The following is a 25,643-nucleotide window of genomic DNA, read 5'->3' as shown; positions in this document are numbered from 1 at the left end:
AGCATGGTGTTATAAAATCCAAGTGACATAGGACTTATTCCTAACAAGGTCTCTGACAGCCATCCCACTTAGTAGCTACAGTGCTCATTTTACAGGAGAGTTAATGTGCATGTGAAGGAATGCCTGCTAGAAGATGGTGGTTCTATATGTTTAGCCATTTCTTCAGGAAATTTACTGGAGTTTGTAGGATTCCTGTTTTTCAACCAGTGCCTGGTCTTCTGTCTGCCACCAGGGCAAACTGATTGTTTATGAATTCGAGCCTGCATTGCTTACTACTCTTCTCTTCTTCTGTCCCAAATGTTTCTATATGAAAACAGTGAACAAGAGCAAATCATCTCAGTTGGTCACTTCTGTGAAGAGAAAAGAAACAAGTGTGTTTCTTTGGTATTAGCTGACCAAGTGATTAAAATTAGTTTCAGAATGTTAGATTTCCATGAAAGTACAAAAATATAATGTTCTTATCTCTAAGAGTCTACTGAAAGACAGGTGAAAAACATGTGGCTACAAAACAAGATTGGTTGTTAAGACTATGTAGATAAATGTGTAAAAATATTCAATCTGTTTTGACTCTGCTCTGTGATGTGTGTGTTATCCTATGGGCTGTTAGCCCAATTGCCCCCAAATCCCTGGCAGATGCTGAGGGATTCACAAAGACACTTCTGTGCTTTTGCACCAGATCCAGCCCCACCTGGCTCCTCCCTTCTTGGTTGTTTGTCAGCACAGCTCCAACAGAGCTTCACTATCTGGGAGTATCCATGGCTGTGGCTTCCTAGACCACTCCAACATCCCACTGTAAAAACAAAACAAAACCCATCCGCACTCCCAGTCTCCTCACCTATCCATGGAGTAGTCTCCTTGGAGTCTATATGGGACGGGGGGACGACAGTGTCCAGGTGGCAGTTGTCATCCATCGCACTTCAGCATGGGATTGGGAGATCAGTGTGCGGAGTGTCTCTTCCACATGTAAATCTAAGAGGGACAATCTGGGTTATTGAAATTGATGGGACTGTTTGTGGAGCAAGGTACTACTCAACATGAGGCTGGCAGAATTAGACGTTTAGACTGTTCTGACCTCATGGATTTCCCCAAGTACTTTTACATTCTTTACAATCCTAAATCATCTAGACTAGGATTTAAAGGCTTGATGGCTCATGTTATAACATGTTTTAGAAGTCTAGTGTGGACAAGCCTGCCTTTAACTTGATAAAATGGTCTAGTAAAAGCCTAGAGGGGAGTCAAGGCGCCAACTCAGTGGCTCTCAACCTTTCCAGACTACTATACCCCTTTCCAGAGTCTGATTTGTCTTGCATACGCCCAACTTTCACCTCACTGAAAAACTACTTGCTTACAAAGTCAGACATAAAAATACAAAAGTATCACAGCACATTATTACTGAGAATTTTTTCTCATTTTTACTATAGAATTATAAATCAATAGAATATAAATATTGTACTTACACCATGTGTATAGTATATAGAGCAGTATAAACAAGTAATTGTATGAAATATTAGTTTGTACTGACTTAGCTAGTGCTTTTTAAGTAGCTGCTTGTAAAAATAGGCAAATATCTAGATGAGTTGATGTACCCCTGGAAGACCTTTGTCTACCCCCAGACGTATATGTACCCCTGGTTGAGAACCACTGCTTTAACGTAACCAGTTTAGCATGTGTTATATGCAGTGTTCCTTGTCTACACTGTACTTCTAAAATATCCTAGTTAACATGCCGATATCATACCTTTAAGTTCTAGTCTAGACTAGGCCATACGTTGCAGTGACCAAGTCAAACACTTTTCCATAAAACGGACACCAATTGGCAATCAATCAGGAAACCTGAATTAACAAGTTTGGGTGATCCATGGAGGTCTGAAGGATTGTGCTTTAAGGGAAAATGAAGCTAGAATACTGTGGAAAAGTCAGTTCATCGAAGGACAAAACTACCTCGTTCAGCTTCTCAAGTTTGAATAAATGCTAATAGACAACCATTAGTATTCACAAGGGAGAAGAAACCAAGCTACTTTTGAAGAAAAAATATGAAAATCAGTGTGTTGATTCTTTAAAATTTATTCCTTGAGATAATGAAAAATAACTTTTTTTATATATAAGAATTAACAGAAAGAATATATGATGGGGCAGAGGTGTGAGGGAAGCCAGGAGCCAATTTCTATCCCACAGACATGTGCAAGCACTTCCCCTTCAATTTAGAATTGCCTAACCTATGTTTACTGCCACTAAATTTAAGCGTACATTTCAGTTTCTACTAGAAATCAAAATTATATAGCAGAAAGAAAACTACTTGTTAAAAGCCTTTTTCCCCCTCCCAGTAAGAATTCTTGCTTTGTTGGTTGGATATTAATAATTGGTGAAAAATGTTGGTCTCTTTCTGAAATGCAACTGTGCTTCGTATTTTGGGAACTATTGTATTGACACTATCAGTAGTGAATTGGTAGTTTGGCATTTCGGGGTTTGTATTTTCTCTGTGGACTGTTGGAGATGTAATGTATTTATTATGATCAGCCTGTCTTATTTTGCCCTTTTCCTAGGAGAAAACGTGAGGCTGAAGGCTAGTCAGTCCTTTTGCTTAGTGCGTTTTACTTTCTTCAGGCTGCTTTGATGAAAATAATTTTACTGGCTGTGAATAAAGGCCAAAGTCTTGTCTTTAGGCCGAGCCATGAAGTGGGAGAAGATATTTGTATGCTAAAGCAATTTTCTCCGTGTTAACATAGTATGCAATTATCAAATCTATATTATGTAAAGTATATATTTAAGGACATCATTTTATTCATGATTGTTTGCTTGTAATCATTCTGTGATTATTCCTCTGAGAATACACTTGAAGAGTAGCACTTGTCAGATTTCAAAAATGAAAAAAACCCATGTATTTTGTCACCCTATCATTAAAAACAAATAATGATATTAATGATATTGCCCCTCTCTGTGTGACTTCAGAATTTAAACTAAGAAATAATTAGTATTTTTCATGTAGAATTATAATTTGCTGCACAGCTCTGGTCCTCCAAAGTGCTGATGAAACCATTGTTGATAAACCTAGGCTTCTCAAATTTTTGCTTTTGTGAAATTGCAAAAAGTCAGACTTCACAGTTTCATATTTTTACCATCTAATAATTTACTTGATGCTATGAATTTTGCATATTATAGGATTTACTTTTAAATTGTGTAATGTATAACTGTTGTTGTCAAACTAAAGTTTATTGTATGAGTAAAGATATCAGAAGTTCCATGTTTCACAGAGAGAGAAATTATGGCATCTAGGGGGTACTATAATTTGGAGGAGATAAGTATGGTAAATTGTAGCTCTCTATGCAGTTAAAAGTACCCTGTCAACTCAGCTCCACATTTACTTATCATAAATTTACTTTTAAACATTTCAATTAAAATATTAACACTGTTGAGGAATACATGAGAGATTTGCCTGTGGAGAGAAATGCAGATGTTTCCACTAGGCCTTTGGGGATTTAATCAGGAGTAGTATCAAATGCTAACTATTGTAAAGTTGCCTCCTTGTTCTTAAGTAATCACAAAAAATCAAGTCTTACACTCCCACTGAAGTCAGTGGCAAAATCAGTAGAATTAGGCCTACGTTTCTCCTCTCATTTGTGACGTGGTGGGACTCTATGGTACTGGTAGTAAAAAGAGTAAGGAAATTAAAGTTATTTTGTCCTGGTCAGTGTCCCAGACATTAAATACAAAATGCACAATAGTGCATAAACAGTCTGTCTTAACATTGTCTTATTTTTGTTTTGAAACAGCAAGCTTATAATCACATTGGGTAAAAAGCAGAAGAGAAAGAATGAGTCTTCAGATGAAATGTCTGATACTAAGCAGACTCCACAGCGGTCATTTAAAGATGAGGACTCTCAGGTCAGTATTCATAATTTTTCTTTTTTTGCTTTTGAAGATTTTTCTGTGCCATTATAGCTTTAAACTCCAAAATATTATATTTATTGACATTAGTGATACTTACTAGTGAAAGCAGAGGGTTTTTTATTGCTATTGAGTTTATATAAATTGATGTTTCTGATTCTGTGGTTTCTGCTCTTAAATGAGTGAACATGAGACCAAATGTCTGTAAACATTTGGGGGAGGGATAGCTCAGTGGTTTGAGCATTGGCCTGCTAAACCCAGGGTTGTGAGTTCAATCCTTGAGGGGGCCATTTAGGGATCTGGGGCAAAAATTGGGGATTGGTCCTGCTTCAAGCAGGGGGTTGGACTAGATGACCTCCTGAGGTCCCTTCCAACCCTAACCTTCTATGATTCTATGAAACCAATGATTCAAATACTCTTCCTTGTACAAGAAATAAATTGCTGATTATGGCTAAAGTGTTATAACTAAGCTGTGTTGAGGTGGTGATTATAGTTATACTGTGTCTAAATTTCAACACAAATGTGTGGAAACATTTATATAACTATAATAATTAACTTATTCTAGACTTAACAGGTCATTAAAAAATAAAAAGTAAACATCACCATAAAATTTCTGATGATGCCGAGCATCATGCTTTATTTTAGGAATACAAAGATACCAGATAGCTTTTTACAAGAAACACAGCACCAAACTTAAGGTTGTAAGGTTGCTCTGAGGTTTATGGCTATAAGGTGGCATAAAAATGATTATCAGTAAAAGTTTATTGATGTTATTTATTAGGGCTGACAATCGCAGTTAACTCACGCGATTAACTCAAAAAAATTAATTGCGATTAAAAAAATTAATCCCAGTTTTAATCGCACTGTTAAATAATAGAATACCAATTGAAATTTTCTAAATATTTTGAATGTTTTTCTACATTTTGAAATATATTGATTTAAATTACAACACAATACAAAGTGTACACTGCTCACTTTGTTATTTTTAATACAAATATTTGCACTGTAAATATGGCAAACAAAAGAAGTAGTATTTTTCATTCACCTCATACAAGTACTGTAGTGCAATCTCTTTATCATGTAAGTGCAGCTTACAAATGTAGACTTTTTTGTTACATAACTGCACTCAGAAACAAAACAATGTAAATCTTTAGAGCCTACAAGTCCATTCAAGGCTACTTCTTTCTTGTTCAGCCAACTGCTAAGACAAACCAGTTTGTTTACATTTATGGGAGATAATGCTGGCCACGTCTCATTTACAATGTCACCTGAAAGTGAGAACAGGAGTTCGCATGGCACTTTTGTAGCTGGCATTGCAAGGTATTTATGTGCCAGTTATGCTAAACTTTCATATGCCCCTTCATGCTTCAAACACCATTTCAGAAGACGTGCTTCCATGCTGATGATGCTTGGTTTTTGTTTGTTTTTTTTTTTTTAAATACATAATTAAATTTGTGACTGAAGTCCTTGAGGGGGAGAATTGTATGTCTCCTACTCTGTTTTACCTGCATTCTGCCATATATTTCATGTTCTAGCAGTCTCGGACAATGACCCGGCAGAGTTGTTCGTTTTAAGAACACTTTCACTGCAGATTTGACAAAACTCAAAGAAGGTACCAATCTGAGATTTCTAAAGATAGCTACATCACTCAACCCAAGCTTTAAGAATCTAAGGTGCCTTCCAAAATCTGAAAGGAACGAGATGTGGAGCATGCTTTCAGAAGTGTTAAAAGAGCAAAACTCCAATGCAGAAACTACAGAACCCAAACCACTAAAAAAGAAAATCAACCTTTCTGCTGTTGGCATCTGACTCAGATGATGAAAATGAACATGCATTGGTCCACACTGCTTTGGATATTTATCGAGCAGAACCCGTCATCAGCATGTCTTCTGGGATGGTGGTTGAAGCATGAAGGGACATATGAATCTTTAGCGCATCTGGCACGTAAATACCTTGCAGTGCCGGCTACAACAATGCCATGCAAAAGCCTGTTCTCACTTTCAAGTGATATTGTAAACAAGAAGCAAGCAGCATTATCTCCTGCAAATGTAAATAAGCTTGTTTATCTGAGTGATTGGCTGAACAAGAAGTAGGACCGAGTGAACTTTTAGGTTCTAAAGTTTTACGTTTTTATTTTTGAATGCAGTTTCTTTTTGTACATAATTCTACATTTGTAAGTTTCATGATAAAGAGATTGCACTACAGTACTTTCATTTGGTGAATTGAAAAATACTACCGATATTTCTTTTGATTTTTTACAGTGCAAATATTTGTAAGAAAAAATAAATATAAAGTGAGCACTGTACACTTTGTATTCTGTGTTATTGAAATCCGTATATTTGAAAATGTTAAAAATATCCAAAACTAATTAAATAAATGGTATTCTGTTATTGTTTAACAGTGATTAATTTTTTTTAATCGCGCAATTAATCGCGATTCATTTTTTTAATCACTTGACAGCACTATTTTTTATATAGCTTGACTGGCAAGGCCTAGCAAAATTTTTGAAGGGTATAAACACCTCCTAACAAAAGGAAGTTAAAAACACCATAGGCTTGCGTGAAACCATAGATGTAGCAATCCTAGGATGATGAGTCCTTATCTAGATGAAAATTCTCACTGGTGTTAGTTTTAAAAAGAAAAATTGTTGTACAGGATGGCATATATTGAGCTGATGATAGTCTGTTTAGTTTTAATACTGAGATAAATACTGCTATTCTAAATAGTACCTATGGTAAATAAAATGAATTCTCTACCAGCTTTTCAGATATTTTAATATTCCAAGTAGTGATGTCATCAGTTTTTATTAATTTGTAGCTCTTTGTTGTACACTAAATGCCATTTTCTTTTCTTGGTCTGTGGCCATTAATTGTTGTCACAGGACAGTTAGTCACCAGGAGTACATTAAGCAATATGTAAAATATTCTGCGCTGGGAGGTCCTCAGATCCTAAGCGTTGATCTTCTGCCTAGGCTATGCATTTTTGTCCTGAAAATTTCCCTGCTAGGAGTCGGTCCTTTTCACTGAGTTGCTGCAAGACCACAAATTGCACAAGAATGTCAGGCAAGCCCAGAAAGAAGTAGAAGGCAGAGGTATACTCCTCTTGGTAATCCTCCATCATTGAATGCAATGATAGAGATTTCTTCAACAACCTACGGTGAAGTATATCTACAAGGTAGCCACAGGCTGTGCAAGGAAATGCCTAAACTTTTCTCATCCAAGGAAGAACAGAACTTACTGGGTTCTCATTATCCCGGTGATGCTGGAGGAGAATTAGCTAGAAGTGCTTCCAAAACTTTACCTCGAGTGGAAGAATAGGAGAAGGAGGAACCAGACAAACTAGGAAAGCGTTAAACTGTCTGGAGTTGTCAGCAGTTTAATGTGTGCTGTGCTGTACAAAAGAAGCATATTTTTCTTTTTCTGACTATCTGTTTCTGCCTCATAAGCTAGTGGGGCAACATTTTGGACAAGAGCTCAGACTGATAGGGATGTGCACGGTATCCTCCCATCAACAACCAACCTTGATCCTGTATTCCCTCTAGTAGTCCCTTTTAGCCATTTCTGCCTACTTCCTTTCCCTCCCTGTCTGTGATCCCTGTAACGTCTAAACCCATCCTACATTCATGGCACAAACTGCATCATAGAAAATAAAAATATCCATATCTGCTGATGGTTTTCGGTGGTAGATTTTACATACTTATTTAATCGTGCCCCAAAGTGCAAATGGGCTCTAACCAGGCCCTCCAAGTGTAGGGCAGGAATATTTTTCAGTTCTGGAAGTTCTTCACTGGGAGAAATTTTTCGGCCTCCCAGATACAAAGGACTAGCTTAAAAAAAAAAAAAATCTAGCCCCAGATAAGCTGCGACTTGACAGATGAGAGAAGTTGCACCCCATTTGAACCTTCTCTGAGGTGTATCCTAAGGAAGAGACCCTAGGAACCAGCTGACAACTGACTTGACAACCTCCATGGCAGGAGTACCTTCAGAGCTCCTCCTCCTTCCCTTAGGACCCACCCCAATGGGCCTTCTGGCATCTAGGGTCCTGTATGGAGACTATGTCTTTAGTAGGTATCCTCACAAAAGAGGAACTGCCAAGAGGTGCAGTCACCAGTACCTCAAGACCACCTTCCTCAAGATGACCCTCAAAAGTTGAAGAAAAGGCAGCACCATCTAACAAGTTCCTCTTCCTCTCCAGACAAGGCAGGTAGCTTCTTCCCTCATCCTTTACAAATGATGTTGAAGTCTTCCAAGAGCTCTTGAAGGTGATAGTCAGATCCTTATAAATCTCCTTGAAAGAGGCCCAGGAGCCACAACATGCCCTGGCAGATATCCTACACACTTCTCCCAAAGGTAAGATAGCCTTACCTAGAAATGATGTTCTTCTGTTAGCAGCTCAATTAATATTGCAGACACCAGACATTACACTGCTTACTTGCAAGAGGGTGGACAAGAAATACTGTGTACCTGCCAGTGGCTCAGAATATCTTTTTCCACCCCATCCTGAATTCCCTAGTGGATGATGTTGTAAATGAGAGAAACAGAGAACAGATTGATCTTCACTACAAGAAGTTTGAGTGTGTGGAACTTTCTGCAAAAAACTGTTCTTTGGCCGCATTACAAATCAGGGTAACTAAATAGGACACCACAAATTTCAGCAAGTTCTCTTTGCCACAAAACCAGAAGGACCCAGTTCCAGGCTCTTGTCACTGAAGGTCAGAGGATTGCCAAACCCTCTTTGCAAGCTTCGTTGGATGCAGCTGACATAGCCTCTAATTCTACAGCAGCTGCCTTAGCTATCCACCATACTTTATGGCTGCAGCCCTCCTTCCCCAGGGAAGTCGAGAATATAGTGGAGGAACTTCCATTCAAAGGCCCCAAGCTCTTCAGTGATGATACAGATGAATCTCTTCATTCATTAAGAATTCTAGAGCAACCCTCTGATTGCTGGGCAACCAAGAAAAAATTTAGCAGGTCATAGACAGCCCAATCGTCTCAGTTGATTCCCTACCAAACTTCCCAGAGAATTGTAGAACCACTCAAAAAGAGGCCCAGATGCCATGAGAAAGGACCATCTGTTGTCACCTCTCAGTTGGCAACTTCTTCTGAACAACCATTTTGATCTTTGTCATGAGTCATTTCACAATCTGGATTTTATGCTGCACCACTCCACTAGACATCCTACAAGACATCATCTTTATTTCAATCTTTCTTGGAAGCACATCACAACAGACACATGGTTCCAGAAGTCATGACATCAGGCTGTGCCATTCATTTCAACTCCATTCCCTTCACCCACTATGTCTCCTCCCTCTCTCTTTTGAGGATCTTCGAAGCCAGGAGGGCCCTCCTGCTCTTGGGGGCAATTGAACCACTTTCCCTCTCTTTCTTCTGGAAAGAGTTCTACTTCTAGTACTTTCTGGTACCTAAGAAAAAAGGAGGATGGAGACGAATCCTGGGCTCTGAACACATTTATTCAAATACAAAGGTTCAAGATGGTAACCATAGCAGCAATAAAACCATCATTAGATCCAGGGGAGTGATTTGTGGCCCTTGGCCTTCAGGGTGCATATTTGTATATGGTAGTGAATCCAGCTCACAGATACTTCCTACAGTTCGTCATCGGCAACAGCCACTATCAGTATTGAATACTTCCTTTCAGCCATCTGACCACCTGGTGTCTTTACAAAGCTTCTTGGTTGTCACAGCCCATCTGCGGCAAATAGGAATAGTTATAGTCTCCATCTGGACAACCGGTTCTTCAATGGTCATTGCTTCCCTGAGGTTGTCAACAACCAACAAAGTTCTAGTCCTCTTCCACTCCTTGGGCTTTTGAATCAATGCATAAAAGTCTACCATGACATCTATCCAACACACAAACTTCATAGGGGCCACCCTGGACTCCACAATCACCAGGGCATATTTCCCACAAAAACATGAGTTTGCCTCTCCAACCTCATCTCTGGTGGGCCCTGAAACTATAGCAGTGGCCTACTTCTGAACCATGTGGCAGCCTATACAGTCGTAACACCTCATGCCAGACTGCATTCCTGATGCCTTCAGGCCTGGCTCAGAACTGTCTACTGTCCCAGTATGCACAACATATGTTCAAGTGTGTCTCTGTTACTCAGAAAGTTCTCGACTCTCTCAGTTGTTGGAAGGATCCCCAAAAGGTTTGCGTGAGAGTTCCATTCTTGCATCCATACCATTACAAAGATCATCACCACAGATTCCTCTGTAGTAGGCTGGGGGGGCCACCGTGAGGACCTCATGGTGCAAGGTAGATGGATTCCTTAGGAGTCTGCTCTTCACATCATTCAGCTTAGCTCAGAGCAGTTCAGTACAGAAGCAGCCACATCCTACCTGAGATCAAGGGCCACTTGATCAGAGTCATGACAGACAACAGTTATCATGCACTATATAAATTGTCCAGAAGGAGCAAGTCCTTGTGCACAGAGGCAATAATTCTCTAACTTGTGCATAACCACTAATTCAAAATCACAGCAGTACATCTACTATGTCTGCAGAACATCATCATAGACATACTGAACAGGCATTTTTTCCAGGACCATGAATGGGAGGTTGAGCAATCCTTTCCTATGTAAGATTTTTCATTCCTGGGACTTTCTGGAAATAGACCTCTTTGCAACACCCTCCAACACAAAATGTCTGCGATCCTACTCAGGAGCAGGACGCAGCTGCAACTCCTTACGAAATGCATTCCTCATGCCTTTGCTTCAGATTCTGATATATGCCTGTCCCCCAACACTGTTACTTCTTAAGGCCTCTGAACAAACAGTAATCATTTTCATAGCACCAGCTTGGCCAAGGCAGTGATATGGTTCTTGTACCTGATTCGCCTCTCTCTTTAGCCACATTTTTGCCCTCCTCTGACAAAAACTGATCCAAGAATCGAGCACATTGACTCACCTCTTCATAAAGAAAAGGAGTACTTGTGGCACCTTAGAGACTAACCAATTTATTTGAGCATAAGCTTTCGTGAGCTACAGTGACATGAGAAAAAAGGTGAAATGAAAAAAGGTGAAGTGAAAGCTACACTTAAGTGAGCTGTAGCTCACGAAAGCTTACGCTCAAATAAATTGGTTAGTCTCTAAGGTGCCACAAGTATGCCTTTTCTTTTTGCAAATACAGACTAACACGGCTGTTACTCTGAAAACTGTCACCTCTTCATACTACATCTCAGGTCCTGGCTCCTCAATGACTCTTGGGTGTAGAATGGACTGTTCTTTCAAAGAACAGAATGTGCTGTTTAATAGTAGGAAACCTTTCGTGAGAAAGACCTACGTGCAAAAGTGGAAGCAGCTCCACTTCTGATGCACCCAGTGGGCATTTTCTCCCTCCTAGCACCTCACTCATATACTCGAATTCAAAAATCCTGAGCTTGTCACTGAGCTCCATCAAAGTCCACCTGGCTGCTCTTACAGCTTTTCACTTACCTGTTGAGGGGTTTTCAGTATTTTCACACTCTATGACTTCAAGGTTCATTTCACCTTTTTTCTCATGTCAGATAGCTTACTCTGCCTTGGAACCTCAGTCTAGTTCTCAGCGCATTGAAGAAACCATCCTTCAAGCACACAGGGAGCTGTTCTCGCCTCCATTTATCCTTCAAAACATTGCAGTAGCTACCAAAGGGAATTTCCTCCCAAAAGACACCACAGATAGGAAAGAGGACTCCTTACCAAGGAGAAACTTTGAGGCAGCCTTTGGAGTCCTGAGGTGACAGCAGCTAGATTTGCAGGCAATCCTGACTTGGATTGAATCCTGATAGGCCACCAATTTGATCTGCCTAATGTACCTTCTCTATACACATGCAGTTCATACATCATTTGAAAGCCTATTATGTCTCCTTTAAGATGAGCTATGATGTGGAGCTATCTAGTGGTGCCGTTACCATAGAAACAGGGATAAACAACGACACCAACAACACATTGAAATGACCACTTAGAAGTATTTGCATTTGTTTCTGTTAGTTTAATCACTGTGTGTATTATTTCAAGACACACAAAATTGTATTTCTTTGTGACCTCAAAGCATCACAACAACAATCTAAAGGGCAAAACAAATTCTAATAATATATTTGCTGCACAGGTATCGTTGAAATGTAATAGGGTTGGTGACATTTTTAGTCAACCTCATGATCCATCATCTTGTTCATCATTATGATCTCTGTCGAGAGTGCAAGGGTTACCAGAGTCTTCATTACCTTGACTTGTACACAGTTCTGTGCCAAGAAGATTGTTCTGCCTACAGATACAGTTGATTATCTCAAAAATGTTTTCAAGGCGTGTTGCTTGTGGAAGTGTTCTAGATTTTTCAAATGCTGCACAGTGTGTAAGAGACTCTGATTTTCAAGGGAGAAGAAGTAACTGTTCTCTCCCATACTTCAGTGATATTTCTTGTGATGTTTGGGTAGCTGTAGACTCTTCTTGAAATACCACTCTAGCCAATGAATGGAAGATATTCTTTCCATCAGTGGTCTCTAAATTTATTTCTATATGATCATCATCTTCATGGATGAGGTTTCCACCGGCATGAAGTGGTACAATTCCATTTGGAATGAACACGACTTCCTAGAATCTTTCTACTTCAATTTTTGTAGTACTAGTGGTGAACTGCCATAGCTTCTTATAATTGATGCAGTGTCCATGAAGCTGTAGTATAACAATTAAATTGCAAGATCCAAACTCTCAGTGTAGCTGTATTGCAAGGCTTACCTGCAATGGTGTGGTAATTTTGAACTTGTTAAATACCATGCACTCTGGAACTTAGAGGCACCTTCTTTGAATGTCTTCTGAAGGATGATACTCCATTGCTGACTGAATTATATGCCTCTTTATGCATCAGTCAGGAAAAACTCCTGCCAGTTGGAGCACAAAAGTAGCTAATCTCTATAAACTGTAGTCACTTTGCTTTGGATAATATTTTGTTTGGTTAAGATGAAGAGAAGAGGTTTAAAAGTCCATAAGTTACTCTGAATGAGACTTATAGTCCTAAATTGCTTATGCATTTTTGAAAATCCTACCCAAGGAATTTAGGAAGTCACCTAAGTTCTTTGTAGCCTGTGAGAATCAGTGTAAGAAGAATGCCATTTCCTCTCTAAACCAATAAAAATGGAGCTGAGTATGCTCTGAGACCATGCTCTAGGTAGCGTCAGTAGCAGTTGATCTTAAAACTGACTGTGTTAGTGCTACTGTGGTATCATGTCAGTTGTAGCAGGTAATAGCAGTCGTAATAGTAGTTAGCTACCTGGAGTTCTGTTTTATGCAGCGGTAGTGATAGTGTGGCTGATGTGATTGGGCCCTATGATGTTGTCCCCTGAATAGGTAGGTGGACATAGTTGGCAATGGGCTTTGTTGCAAGGATAGGTTCCTGGGTTACAGGAAACCTACTGATTGCTATACTTACCTACATTCCTCCAGCTTTCATCCAGACCACACCACACGATCCATTGTCTACAGCCAAATAAATTTGTTAGTCTCTAAGGTGCCACAAGTATTCCTTTTCTTTTTATATTGCAAGTGTTCTAGGATTTGAAATATGTCTGTCTGAACAGTTGACCTTTTATCTAGCTCTCTTAACTTCTTTAAATCCCTCTCTAGTTTCTTTTTTCATACTGATAAGCTGACATTTTTTCTATGACTGCCTACATTTTCTCCTGAAATGCCCTCCTTTCAGAGATAGCTGACTACTGTGTTTTATTAATTATGATGTAGCATTTGGATATCTGTAAATTTATGGTTTCTCTGTGCATAAAAAAACCCATTTTGACAACGACTACCTAATACAGACGGACAGAGCTCCATTCCGATAGGCTTGAGCATAATTATTTTCACTTATATGCTCTCCCTGTATACTAAAGTCTGTGATGATTATATTCATTTTTTATTTTATGCGTTCATGCTGATGATGGTTTCTGTTCGATAACGATCCAAAGCAGTGCAGACTGACACATGTTCATTTTCATCATCCGAGTCACACATCACCAGCAGAAAGTTGATTTTCTTTTTTGGTGGTTTGGGTTCTGTAGTTTCCACATCGGAATGTTGCTCTTTTAAGACTTCTGAAAGCATACTCCACACCCCGTCCCTCTCGGATTTAGGAAGGCCCTTCAGATACTTAAATCTTGGGTCGAGTGCTGTAGCTATCTTTAGAAATCTCACATCAGTACCTTCTTTGCGTTTTGTCAAATCTGCATTGAAAGTGTTCTTAAAACAAACAACATTCTGGGTCATAATCCAAGATTGCTATAACATGAAATATATGTTAGAATGCAGTTAAAACACAGAGCAGGAGACATACAATTCTCCCCCAACGAGTTCAGTCACAAATTTAATTGACACATTTTTTTAATGGATGTCATCAGCATGGACGCATGTCCTCTGGAATGGTGGCCAAAGGATGAAGGGGCATGCAAATCTTTAGAATATCTGGAATGTAAATACCTTGCAATGCTGGCTACAAAAGTGCCATGTGAACGCCTGTTCTCACTTTCAGGTGACATTGTAAATAAGAAGCGGGCAGCATTATCTCTCGTAAATGTAGACAAACTTGTTTCTCTTAGTGGTTGACTGCACAAGAAGTAGGCCTGAGTGGACTTGTAGGTGCTAAAGTTTTACATTGTTATGTTTTTGAGTGCAATTATGTAACAAAAAAAAAATCTACATTTGTAAATTCCGCTTTCACAATAGGGGGATTGCACTACAGTACTTGTATGAGGTGAATTTAAAAATACTATTTCTTTTATCATTTTTACAGTGCAACTATTTGTAATAAAAGTAATATAAAGTAAGCATTGTACACTTGTATTCTGTGTTGTAATTGAAATTAATATATTTGAAAATGTAGAAAAACATCCAAATTATTTAATAAATTTCAATTGGTATTCTAGTATTTAACAGTGTGATTAAAACTGCAATTAATTTTGATTAATTTTTTTGAGTTAATCGCGTGAGTTAACTTATAGCAACTTATAGCCCTTATAGCAACGTAGTTGATCAAATTGATAATTTTTAGAAAATACAATTTGCCTAATGTTTACTATATCTTTCTCTTCTTGGCATTATTTCATTTTTTTTCTTTTCTGTGTTGTTGTAGACCATGATGTGTCTTTTCTTGCTTTGTGTTTACTGTTATTGCCTATCTTCACTTGTCTAGGGGCTCACCTAAGTGAAAAGCCAACTCCCAAATCGTCTACTTGTTGAGAAGTAAAAGGTGTCTGGGATTCCCAACGGGATGTTATCTCTAAATCCTCCTCAGGGGAATTTTCTTATTTGTATTAGCCTCTGGGTGGTATGTGTCTCTTGTAGGCATTCACTTATGGAAGGAAAAAGAGCAATCTCTTTGTATACATACCTCCTCCCCCTCCCCCCCCCCACACATTCCACTTCTGGTTTCAGTTTAAGGTTTCAGAGTAACAGCCGTGTTAGTCTGTATTCGCAAAAAGAAAAGGAGTACTTGTGGCACCTTAGAGACTAACCAATTTATTTGAGCATGAGCTTTCGTGAGCTACAGCTCACTTCATCAGATACATACCGTGGAAACTGCAGCAGACTTTATATATACACAGAGAATATGAAACAATACCTCCTCCCACCCCACTGTCCTGCTGGTAATAGCTTATCTAAAGTAATCGTCAGGTTAGGCCATTTCCAGCACAAATCCAGGTTTTCTCACCCTCCACCCCCCCACACAAATTCACTCTCCTGCTGGTGATAGCCCATCCAAGGTGACAACTCTTTACACAATGTGCATGATAATGAAGTTAGGCCATTTCCTGCACAAATCCAGGTTCTCTCACTCCCTCACCCCCCTCCAAAAACCCACCCCCATACACACACAGACTCACTCTCCTGCTGGTAATAGCTCGTCCAGCTCACGAAAGCTTATGCTCAAATAAATTGGTTAGTCTCTAAGGTGCCACAAGTACTCCTTTTCTTTTTGCAAATACAGACTAACACAGCTGTTACTCTGAAACCTCTTATTAATTTGGAGTTCAGTCTCCTCATTGAGCACACCATCTTCCTCTTGAGAGAGCATTCCTGCCATAATCAGATATTTAAACCAATCCTCTTCCCCCCCCCATCCCATTTAAAAATTGCCCTCCCTTCCCACAATATAAATTCAATGCAAGTAAAACGTTCTGTTCTTCTCACTTTACTAGTTATGAAAGACTCCAAGGATTCCACAGGAGACCTCAATATACTTTACTTTATATATGCTTAGTTATTATGGTGGTGGGCTCTATACAAAACCCTTAAAATAGATAAGAGCCTCTTGGCTACTGCAAAAGTGTGTCAGGGACTATTGTACACCTTATTTCTGCTTAATGAATTGCCCCAACACCTGCTTCCACTGTGGCTCATAGCTTTAATGTTTCAGATAACAGACTAGACTGGTCAGTTTTCACTCTGATGCAGTAGTGTAAGTTCTGCAGAAGCTTTTGGCACTTGCCATATTTGGTGTAGAGCCTTGTTGATTGCTAGCTAATTAGAGAAACACCTTACTGTAAATGAGTGCTTCATTCAGAGTAAATCTGTGTGATTCAGTTACTTTGCTATAAAGCTTAGTCCAGTATGTATGGAGTTGCAGAGCTGTCTTATTTCTATACTTCTGCTGATTCATTGCCCAAAATAAGAGATTTTCGTAGGCAGATCAGTGTTTTCAAATCAGTTAGTTGTCAGACTTTGTGTTAATTGTTATATTGATTGCTGTTGCCTTTGTTATCCAGTCTCCTGTTAGTCATCAGCTCATCAAAATAATTAAGAGACTGTAAAGGTGCTTTTATCATTAAGCTTAAAATGGTTAAATGTGTAAAATCTGCAAGTATTTGAAAGTTATAACACCAAAGTGAGAGAAATTGTTAAGAGTGGGATAATCTAGTAATGAGATTTTTTAAAAAAGTAAAAAAACATTAAGCTGAAATGTGTATGATATCTCAAAGTTGATGTTGGTTATACTAGAATAACCTTGATCGAGACCCATAGAGGAGATGATGGAATGGACAGTATACTTGTTTAAAACAAATAATAATAATAATTAATTAATAAAAATCATACAGTATCAGCAGTATGACTGGCATGATCTGATAGGTCTCTTCCCTTTCTTAATTTCTGAGAGTCTTCATAATACCGGTTTATACAAAAAGAACCTTTTATTTAATAGAGGACTCACTTTAGCATATTGTGTAAATCTTCACTTTATAGGTTATTGGATTAGATAGATTAATAGCACACAGTGGTCTTCCGTATTTATCCTTATGAAATTACTATTGGGAGAAATTACAGTGAATTCATGAAACAAAATAGCTCTCACTTGAATTTTGTTCGTAAATATCCAGAAAACATTACTCCAGTTTTATTTCTTAGCTGTAAATACAGACAAAGCCACTTAACTACTTTTATATTTTATTATATATAACTTAAAGAAACATTAACAAGATTTGTAGGTCCAAAATTTGGCTTAGAATCTCCCCACCCTGTTGTTGTTTATACAGTTACTTTTTTTCTTTAAATTTGTGCACTTATCAAAATTACGGCTCACTAAATTTTCTATAGTAATATGTAGTGTAGCTGAATGACTATTTTTAAAAAATCAACATAAGCAGTTCTTGCTAGAAAGAATTTTCAGTAAAAATATTATGTTGATATTACTGTATTGTAGAAGAGAAGATCAAATCGTCAAGTTAAAAGAAAAAAGTATGCTGAAGAAGGAGAAGGAAAACAGTCAGAGGAAGAGGCTAAAGTTTCTGTGAAAATCAAAAAGAGTTCTGCTCCTTTGCCTGCTGAGCAACCCTTACAATTATTTGTGGTACGTAAAAATCCAGAACTGTGAGTAGTGTGAATCTTCCAACTAACTTCACTATATCATGGGTAAAGCCCATTTTGTTAGCCATGTTTGGCTGACTTAGGTCAGTTACCCAGTAATTATGATGCACAGTAGCAATTGCCCAGGTTCCATACAGTTATCCTCCCCTTTCCAATTTTCAGGTCATCTTGTGTGACATAAATACTACTTTTTTGGAAAGCTGCAGCAAAAACAGTTCATCCATTATTGAGAACAGGTTTAGAAAAAATTACATTGTTTTGCCAAATGTTACAAAATTATTGCAGCTGTTTCATTGAGAAGTTATGGCACCTCACGCTTTTGAGCAGGGACTTGAAATATGGTAGGTGGTATATCCTAGGGTCAGAGAAATGCCTTTACCTATTCTTTTGAAAATCCACCCCAATTTAGCCACATTATAAGCCTCTAAAAATTACCATTTCCACATGCTCCAAAGAGGTTTGTTAGAAAATGGCAGCAAAATTCTCAGGACATTGCATCTCCGCTAAGCATGCTCCACATCTACAGAACTGTCATGTTCCTGCCCAGAGCTGAACTGGACTTTTCCTGCAGTTGCTCCTTCTGGCTGTTGATGACTGCTGTGACTGTGGGCACCAGAGCTGAGAATAAGGAGACTTTCTCTCTTGTTCTCAATACTCCCCCTGTTGGAAACTAGGTAGCAAGGAGGAGACAGAAGCCAACTTTTTTGAATTCAGGGGGTTCAGTAATAGAGTCAAGGGGGAAGAGCAGTCTATTGGTGGACAGGTACAGGGGATAAGAGAAGGGAAATAGCAACATATTTGAGGGATGGACAGGAGTATGAAGACTGGTACAGTCTGGGCCAGGGTTTCTGATCCTGTGGAGTCATGACCCAAAATTAGGTTGCATGTGTGTCAGAGGGTTGCTTAGGAGGCCTGGGGAATTGATAGCTCGGGGCAGGTCCTGTCTTTGGGGAGGGAGTTGCAGAGCCTACCCCTCGTCAGGAGCTGCCACTGCAGAATGAACATGTGGGGCTGGCTGGGCTCTGCTCCCCACTTGGGGCATTTTGCAATATTGTGCATGGGGTTGCAGTGCTACTCAGGTTTGGCTCAGTTGTCCTGCTGGCATGATGTAGGGTGAGGGGGCAAATTAGAGTAAGTTGTGCTGAGTCAGAGGGGCTGGTCCAAACCTGAGGGGTGCTGCAACCCCAGAGGTCACAGTGCCTGGAACAAGGAGGTTAGGCCAGCTAGTTCCGATGGACAGGAGCCACAGGAGCTGCCACTACGGTGTGTAAGTTGTAGTTATTTAGTACTTGTTTTGTTGATGTGGATATTGTATATTGTGGATAAGAAATATTTAGTAAACCACATGTGTTTTGCACTAAAGCTATTTAATGCATTGTGACAGGCCATCGAGGTTTACAAATGAATCCTGAGCCCCAAAAGATTGAGAACCTGTGGCCTAGTCAGGGACAGGAGCAGAGTGGGACTGTTATGTGCAAAGAGTAATAGAAGAGGGACTGACAAGAACTGAAGGGGATATGCTGTTGAGGGACATTCCAGGAGACAGGCAGAAGGAGACAGACAGGTAGGCTAAGAGGATCTGTAACCACCAGATACATTATTCCAGATTTTAGGAGGGAACGGAGTCCCAATGTGCCTTCGCTGTCAGCAGATATCCATGAAACTCACTGACCAAGTGTGTGTTTAACTTTGAGTAATTTTATATCCTCTGCACCTCACTGTTCACCTCTTTTTCTAGATCATTTCTGAAGATGTTGAACAGCACAGATCCCAATGTCGATTCTTGGGAGACCACGCTATTTGCCTTTCTCCCTTATGAATACTAACCATTTATTCCTACCCTTCATTTCCTGCCAGTTCCAGTTCTGCTGATGGCCCACGTTGGGGTCAGTCTGATACCACGTTATGGAATTTTTGTTTTTTGTATTTGCTATAAAAAACCCTGCACACTTTGACAAGGGGTTGTGTGGGAAAAAAATATGATGTGATCATGTAATTAAAAATTGTCTTAAGATGCATTTGCACAAGGGGGCGGAATTATGGCTGCACAGGCAACCTTTGTTCTGATCTTACTGAACTTCTGAATGGTGGACTTTGAAACCTTAACTTTCTTTTAACATAGGTTTTTTGTTTAGATGTATTTTTGTTTTATATGTAATAACTTAGGGCTTGAGATATGGAATATTTTTTGACAAATTGTGGAAATTGCGAGACATTTTTCCTTTGCATTTTTTTCTTTTTCTTTTATAAACTGCACACACCCACACACTTATGCCTGTCTCTTATCTTTTTTCTCTTTTTTACCTTTTTTGCCTTCTTTCTCCCTTTTCTTTCCCTTGCCATGTTTGATACCTTTATTTTTTTTAAATTCTTCCGTTTCTGCTTCTTTATGCTTTTGTTGTTGTTGTTGTTGTTCCTTTTGTCCCTGGTTTTCTATTTCACCATCTTGGCAGAGTTGGCAGAACTGCAGCACTTTACACACAGACTGAATGGAGAGGAAAACTGACTAGCATCCTAATCAGTTTTCCCTTTGGCTTCTTACTGTCCATGTAAAGACTCTTTTCAGCTACCAAGAGCAGGCTGCTAACGAAAGTGGTGTATGTGTTCATCACAACAGATTAACTTTCCATTTCACTATATAAAAATTTTGCTGTAGAAGCAACCTGAGAAGCTTAAGTTACCTTTCCTCTTCAGGTGCTGTGGAGTAAGCTGCAAAGGTAACCGCTTGCTCCAAATACAAAGTGATGGAGTGCTGCTACTTCTGTTTCTTGCAGGTTTGGCAGCCCTGGCTTACTGAGGGCTTGATCTAATGCCCACTGAAGCCAATGGAAATATCCCCATTGACTTCAGTTGGCTTTCTATCAGGGCTTCAGTGTTCTTCTTCGAGAGCTGACCCTGTGGGTGTTCCATTCTAGGTGCTGGTGCGTCCCTGCGCCTTTGCTCGGAGATTTTTACAGCAGTACTCGTACCAGTCGCGCATGCGCAGAGCTTCCTCTTTTCCCCCTCCCCCCTCGCTCTGAGTGTACCTTAATAGTACGTGTGCAGAATACCCCTCAGTTCCTTCTCTACTGTCCCCAGCCTGAGACAAAGCTCAGCAGGTGCCACAAGTACTCCTTTTCTTTTTGCGGATACAGACTAACACAGCTGCTACTCTGAAACCTGTCATTTTTCTCCCTTGTTACTCTTACCTTTTAGATAGTTCGTTTGTTACCAATGGTGTTCATTATTAGTGTTACCAGTAGTGTGTTAGTTTCTTTTAAAAAAAAAAAAAAAAATCTCTTAGTTCCTGTCAGTGCAGCCGCTCCTGACATGCCTGGCTCCCCAGGCTTTAAGCACTGCTCTAATTGTAAGGATACCATCCCTCTGTCTGATGGCCATTCAAAATGCATAAAATGTTTGGGGGAGTCCCACATCCCCCCAAAATGTGCTCACTGCAGCAAACTCGAGTCTAGGGCACGAAAGGACAGGGAGTTGAGGCTAAAGCTGCTCCTGCTGCAAAAATCCTTAGGGTCAGCTTCAGAGCCAGGTGCTAATTTCGGCTCTACTCCTGACCACAGCCCCCACGCCGCTAAGAAGATGAAGAAAAATTTTTAAAAAATCACCTTCTGTCAGCCACAAAGCGAGCTTCGCAGGAGAAGGCTTCTCCTGGCAGGTCTACCGCCTCCCTCCCAGCGCTCCCCTGGCTGAGCAGTTTTGACGCACCGGGCTCCTCCAGTGCTGCACGAAACCCGCCTGGGGCTGCGGCAGTAGCATGGAGCTCCGGTGCCGAGGCTTCAGGCTTCCAGTTGCCTGCCTCTCAGATAGCACCTTTCAGCACCACGGTGGAAGCAGTGCTGACACATGCGGACGTGCCTGACGCCCCGCAGGCTATCACTGCTCTCCCGGCACCGGCACCCGCTGAGCTGGCCGGCAGCCAAACGACTTTGAAGACACCGGTGCAGAGGAACTTTTTGTCGCAGCAGATTCCTCTCGCACAGCCCTCACCACACAGAGGAGCTTCAGCACTACAATTTACACAGTCAAGTGACGTGCTTGTGTCACCCGTTCCGCAGTCACCCTTACTGAATGCCTGCTTCTCACCAAATGCTCAGCCAGGCTCCGAACAGCCTTCCTCCAGTGAGGAGGAAGCTGGTCTCCAGGAGGATTTTTCACCATATGAAGTGTCTCATCCTCAGACCACAATTAATAGAGGTCATAGAAACATCACCTCATCATACTCTCAGGATCCTGCCCTGTGGTGTGTAAACCCGTGGATGGCACCACCTATGCCCTTCCCACCACAGTGGCAATATTGGGCCCCGTGGGCATCCTATCCTCGAGACCACACTCGCTATGCCACCTCAACCAGGCCCAATACCGGCCCAGCACCACAAGCTCACGAACCTGCCACCGATGCCAGTCACCAGACAGCACCATCACAAGTGCAAAATCAGGCACAACCTGTCTCTAACCCAGTAGACTCAGTTGTTACGCCTGACGAAGCCCTGCTTCCCCCTCCCCCGTCATCTTCAGATGACTTTTCAAAATTTCAAGACCTTTTCAAAAGAATGGCCAGTGAATTAAGAATTAATCCGGAGGAGGTTCCTGAACAGCAGCATGAGTTAACGGACATTCTGCAGCCGCCGCCTTCTTCCAGGATTGCATTGCCGATCAATCCAGCTCTTCTGGAACCTGCGAAAGCCATCTGGCAGACTCCTGCTGCAAGCTTACCTACCTGCAAACGAGTGGACCGCAAGTACTTCATCCCTTCCAAGGGCTCTGAATTTCTTTTCACTCATCCAGCACCTAATTCGCTGGTAGTTGATGCAGTGAACCAAAAGAACAAGCACCAGTATCCCCGCTCCGCCCCAGTTGATAAAGACAGTAAGCTTTTAGATCTGCTTGGACGTATGTATGTATAGATAATGACAGACAACATCGCCTGCATGTTCTATCTAAACAGGCAGGGAAGAGCTTGCTCTCATTCGCTTTGCACAGAAGCTATGAAACTCTGGAACTGGTGCCTTGCGAACAATATCCGGATATCAGCCCCCTACCTAGGGCTATGAATACCACGGCAGATGAATTAAGCAGATGTTTTCCTTGAGACCACGAATGGGAGATAAACGAAATGATCATCACCAACGTATTCCGCATTTGGGGCTACCCAACCATAGACCTCTTTGCAACTGCGAAAAACACGAAATGCCCTGAATTTTGCTGCAGAGCAGGACTGGGCAAACACTCCCTGGGAGATGCATTTATGATTCTGTGGCACTGGAACTTACTCTATGCTTTTCCCCCGATCCCGATTCTCCACAGAGTTCTGACAAAAATACGAACAGATCGTGCCAAAGTGATCCTGATTGCCCCAGCATGGCCCAGACAGCCGTGGTTCCCATTACTCACCAGGATGTCAACTCGACCACCAGTCTCGTTGCCTCTCATTCCAAACCTCCTGTCGCAGCAACACAGCCGATTTCTCCACCCCAACCTGTCCATGCTTCACCTCAAAGCTTGGTTCCAACATCGTTCTCCCAAAACGAACTAGCATGCTCTGACGAAGTCCAAAGAGTGCTCCTACATAGTAGAACACAATCTACTTGCACCACCTATCTCCAGAAGTGGAAACGATTTACGCAATGGTGCTCAACTAAATAACTGCCTCCTATGTCTGCACCTTTTCCTCTTATACTCGGCTACTGTTGGACCTCAAACAATCTGGCTTTTCTTTCAGCTCCATCAAAGTCCACCTAGCTGCTATTACAACCTTCCACAATAAAATTGACAGTACCTCTGTGTTTGCTCATCCGATCACTAAACGTTTTCTCAAAGGACTTCAATCCCTATACCCAGACATTAGACCTCTTACCCCCCATGGGACCTTCACTTAGTGTTATCTTGCTTAACTCAACAACCATTCGAACCCCTCGCCACTTGCTCCCTCTTACACCTTTCTGTGAAGACAGCATTCTTGGTGACAATCACTTCTGCTAGACGGGCAGGAGAAATAGCAGCTCTCATGGCAGACCCACCGTATACCCTATTTTTTAAGGACTTTAAGGACTGTCAAGCACTTCAGACCAGTGTAACTATGAAGGAAAATTCCATGGTTTGAGGGGCAGGAAGGACATTTTTGTGGAAAGGGATTTTTTAAAAAAGGGAGCTGTTCAAAAGATGAAGGAGTTTGAAGTATTCGAAGTAGTGCTGGCAGAAAAGAATTTGTGGGTGGGACTGCAGGTGCGGCTGTGGAGGTGCAGGGTGATAGCAATTTGCAGCATAATCCTGCAGTTTATTTACATAGGTTTAATTCTTGTTAATGTATGGTGATATTGAACTATCAGAGTAAATTCAGAGTTCTTTGACGGTGTGAATGCTGCCTGTTAATGGGCTGTTTAGCTTCTAAAGATTTTTGTCTTTTGAAATTTAAAAATAAAAAGTATATCAAATGAGAGGTTATACATGTTCACTAAAGATACAAGTATGTAGCAGGTATTACCTATGTATGTATTTTTGGTTATGGGATATTCTCTGTATTTATATTTGTAATTAATGTTTATCTTCTCATAAATTGAGAGAGGGTTTTTTTGTTTTCTTTGTTTCTTTTTTGTAAAGATTGATGTCTGGGGAGCCTCAGTTGGCAAATTGTGGATAGAGAGCTTGACACCTTAAGACAAGATGTTTGTTAATGAAAAATAATATGTTGCTTGCTGCTTATTCTGTGTCAGAACACATCCTCTGTGTGATATATTGAGATCCTAGAAATCTGTTTGCCATGGAAAAATACGGAGTTTGCATTTGTACAGTACATTTTAGTTTTTACATTTTGTGAAAAAATAAAAACACATTCAGATAAAACAGGGTTCTACTGTGCCTCCATTATCCGGCTGTCCATATTAACAGAACCAGGGCTGTCAACCTGAGCCCGGGGCTGCAGGCTTGGGCTTGAGCTCTGGGCGGCATCCAAGCCCTGCTGCCCAGGCTGACAGCCCAAGCCATATTAGCTGAAAATACAGAATGGAGACATAGAAGTATTTGGTGTGTATATATAAGAAATACAAATCACAATTCTGTTAATTTTATTTTATTATAATGATAATGGCACTGGTAGGCTTCAGACTTGCTTAAAAATGTAAATATATCAGTAACACATTATGTTCAACTGATACCTATATAAATTGTGGCTAGGGAAATTCAAGTTCAGCGTTTCATTTTAGTCCGGGAAAAACATGGATTTTTATGGGGGGGTTTTTGGCAAATTTTGGGGGTTTTTTATCATAGAAAACTAGGATCACAGTTTGATGTCGAACTAATCAATTATTTTGATGACTCAAAGAGACGGTTTTAGATGATTTTAGAAAGTAAACAGTAGAAGAGAGGCCATGCCCTGTTTTCGTTCTGAAATTCTAAAAAAGCTAAGGAAGAAAAGACAAACATTCTAGAGATAATTCTGCATTCTGTACTACCATGATTTTTAACTTTCCATGAGACATCAACATATGCTTATGTAGTCTCTTATACTCAAACAACCATTGTTGCTTCCAGATGACCTTGCTACGAGGATAAGAAGTAACCCAACAAATACCTATTGAGATGTTTTTGAAAAACTTGCTTTATAAGATATCCATATCTTACATAGGATATATTGTGCTGAATAATGCCACATCTCGCCTATAATAAAGTAATATTATAAAACCATCTTAACCTTCAAGCAGAACAATTAGAAATTAAAACATGATTATTATTAAAATACGCTTTATATAAATGCAGTTGGCATCTTGCTAAGCTTTCATGAACGCTATCAGCTAAATGGCCCATTAACGCTTTTCCTTCTCTGACAAAAATATTAGCCAGCTTAATTAAGTTACAGTTAAAGATAAGTACCTATTAAAAATTGAGACATCTTGCATACTGTGTAGAAAAGAAGTTTATTAAAAGGT

General features: G+C 40.2%; 1 protein-coding gene across 13 annotated transcripts in view; it reads left to right on the top strand.

The window, feature by feature from the left end:
- CHD9 (chromodomain helicase DNA binding protein 9) overlaps positions 1 to 25,643 on the top strand; it is a 193,709-nt gene that overhangs the window by 75,279 nt on the left and 92,787 nt on the right. For all 13 annotated transcript variants that reach the window (XM_077831202.1, XM_077831201.1, XM_077831209.1 and 10 more), the window contains 2 exons: positions 3,770 to 3,881; positions 17,561 to 17,707. In XM_077831202.1, coding sequence (XP_077687328.1) covers positions 3,770 to 3,881; positions 17,561 to 17,707 — 259 coding nt within the window. The remainder of the gene's footprint in view (positions 1 to 3,769; positions 3,882 to 17,560; positions 17,708 to 25,643) is intronic.

This window comes from Eretmochelys imbricata, chromosome 12 (assembly GCF_965152235.1).
Source record: "Eretmochelys imbricata isolate rEreImb1 chromosome 12, rEreImb1.hap1, whole genome shotgun sequence".
NCBI classification, from domain to species: Eukaryota; Metazoa; Chordata; order Testudines; family Cheloniidae; genus Eretmochelys; species Eretmochelys imbricata.
Note: the sequence above shows the minus strand (reverse complement) of the source record. Positions and strands in the feature narration are given on the sequence as shown.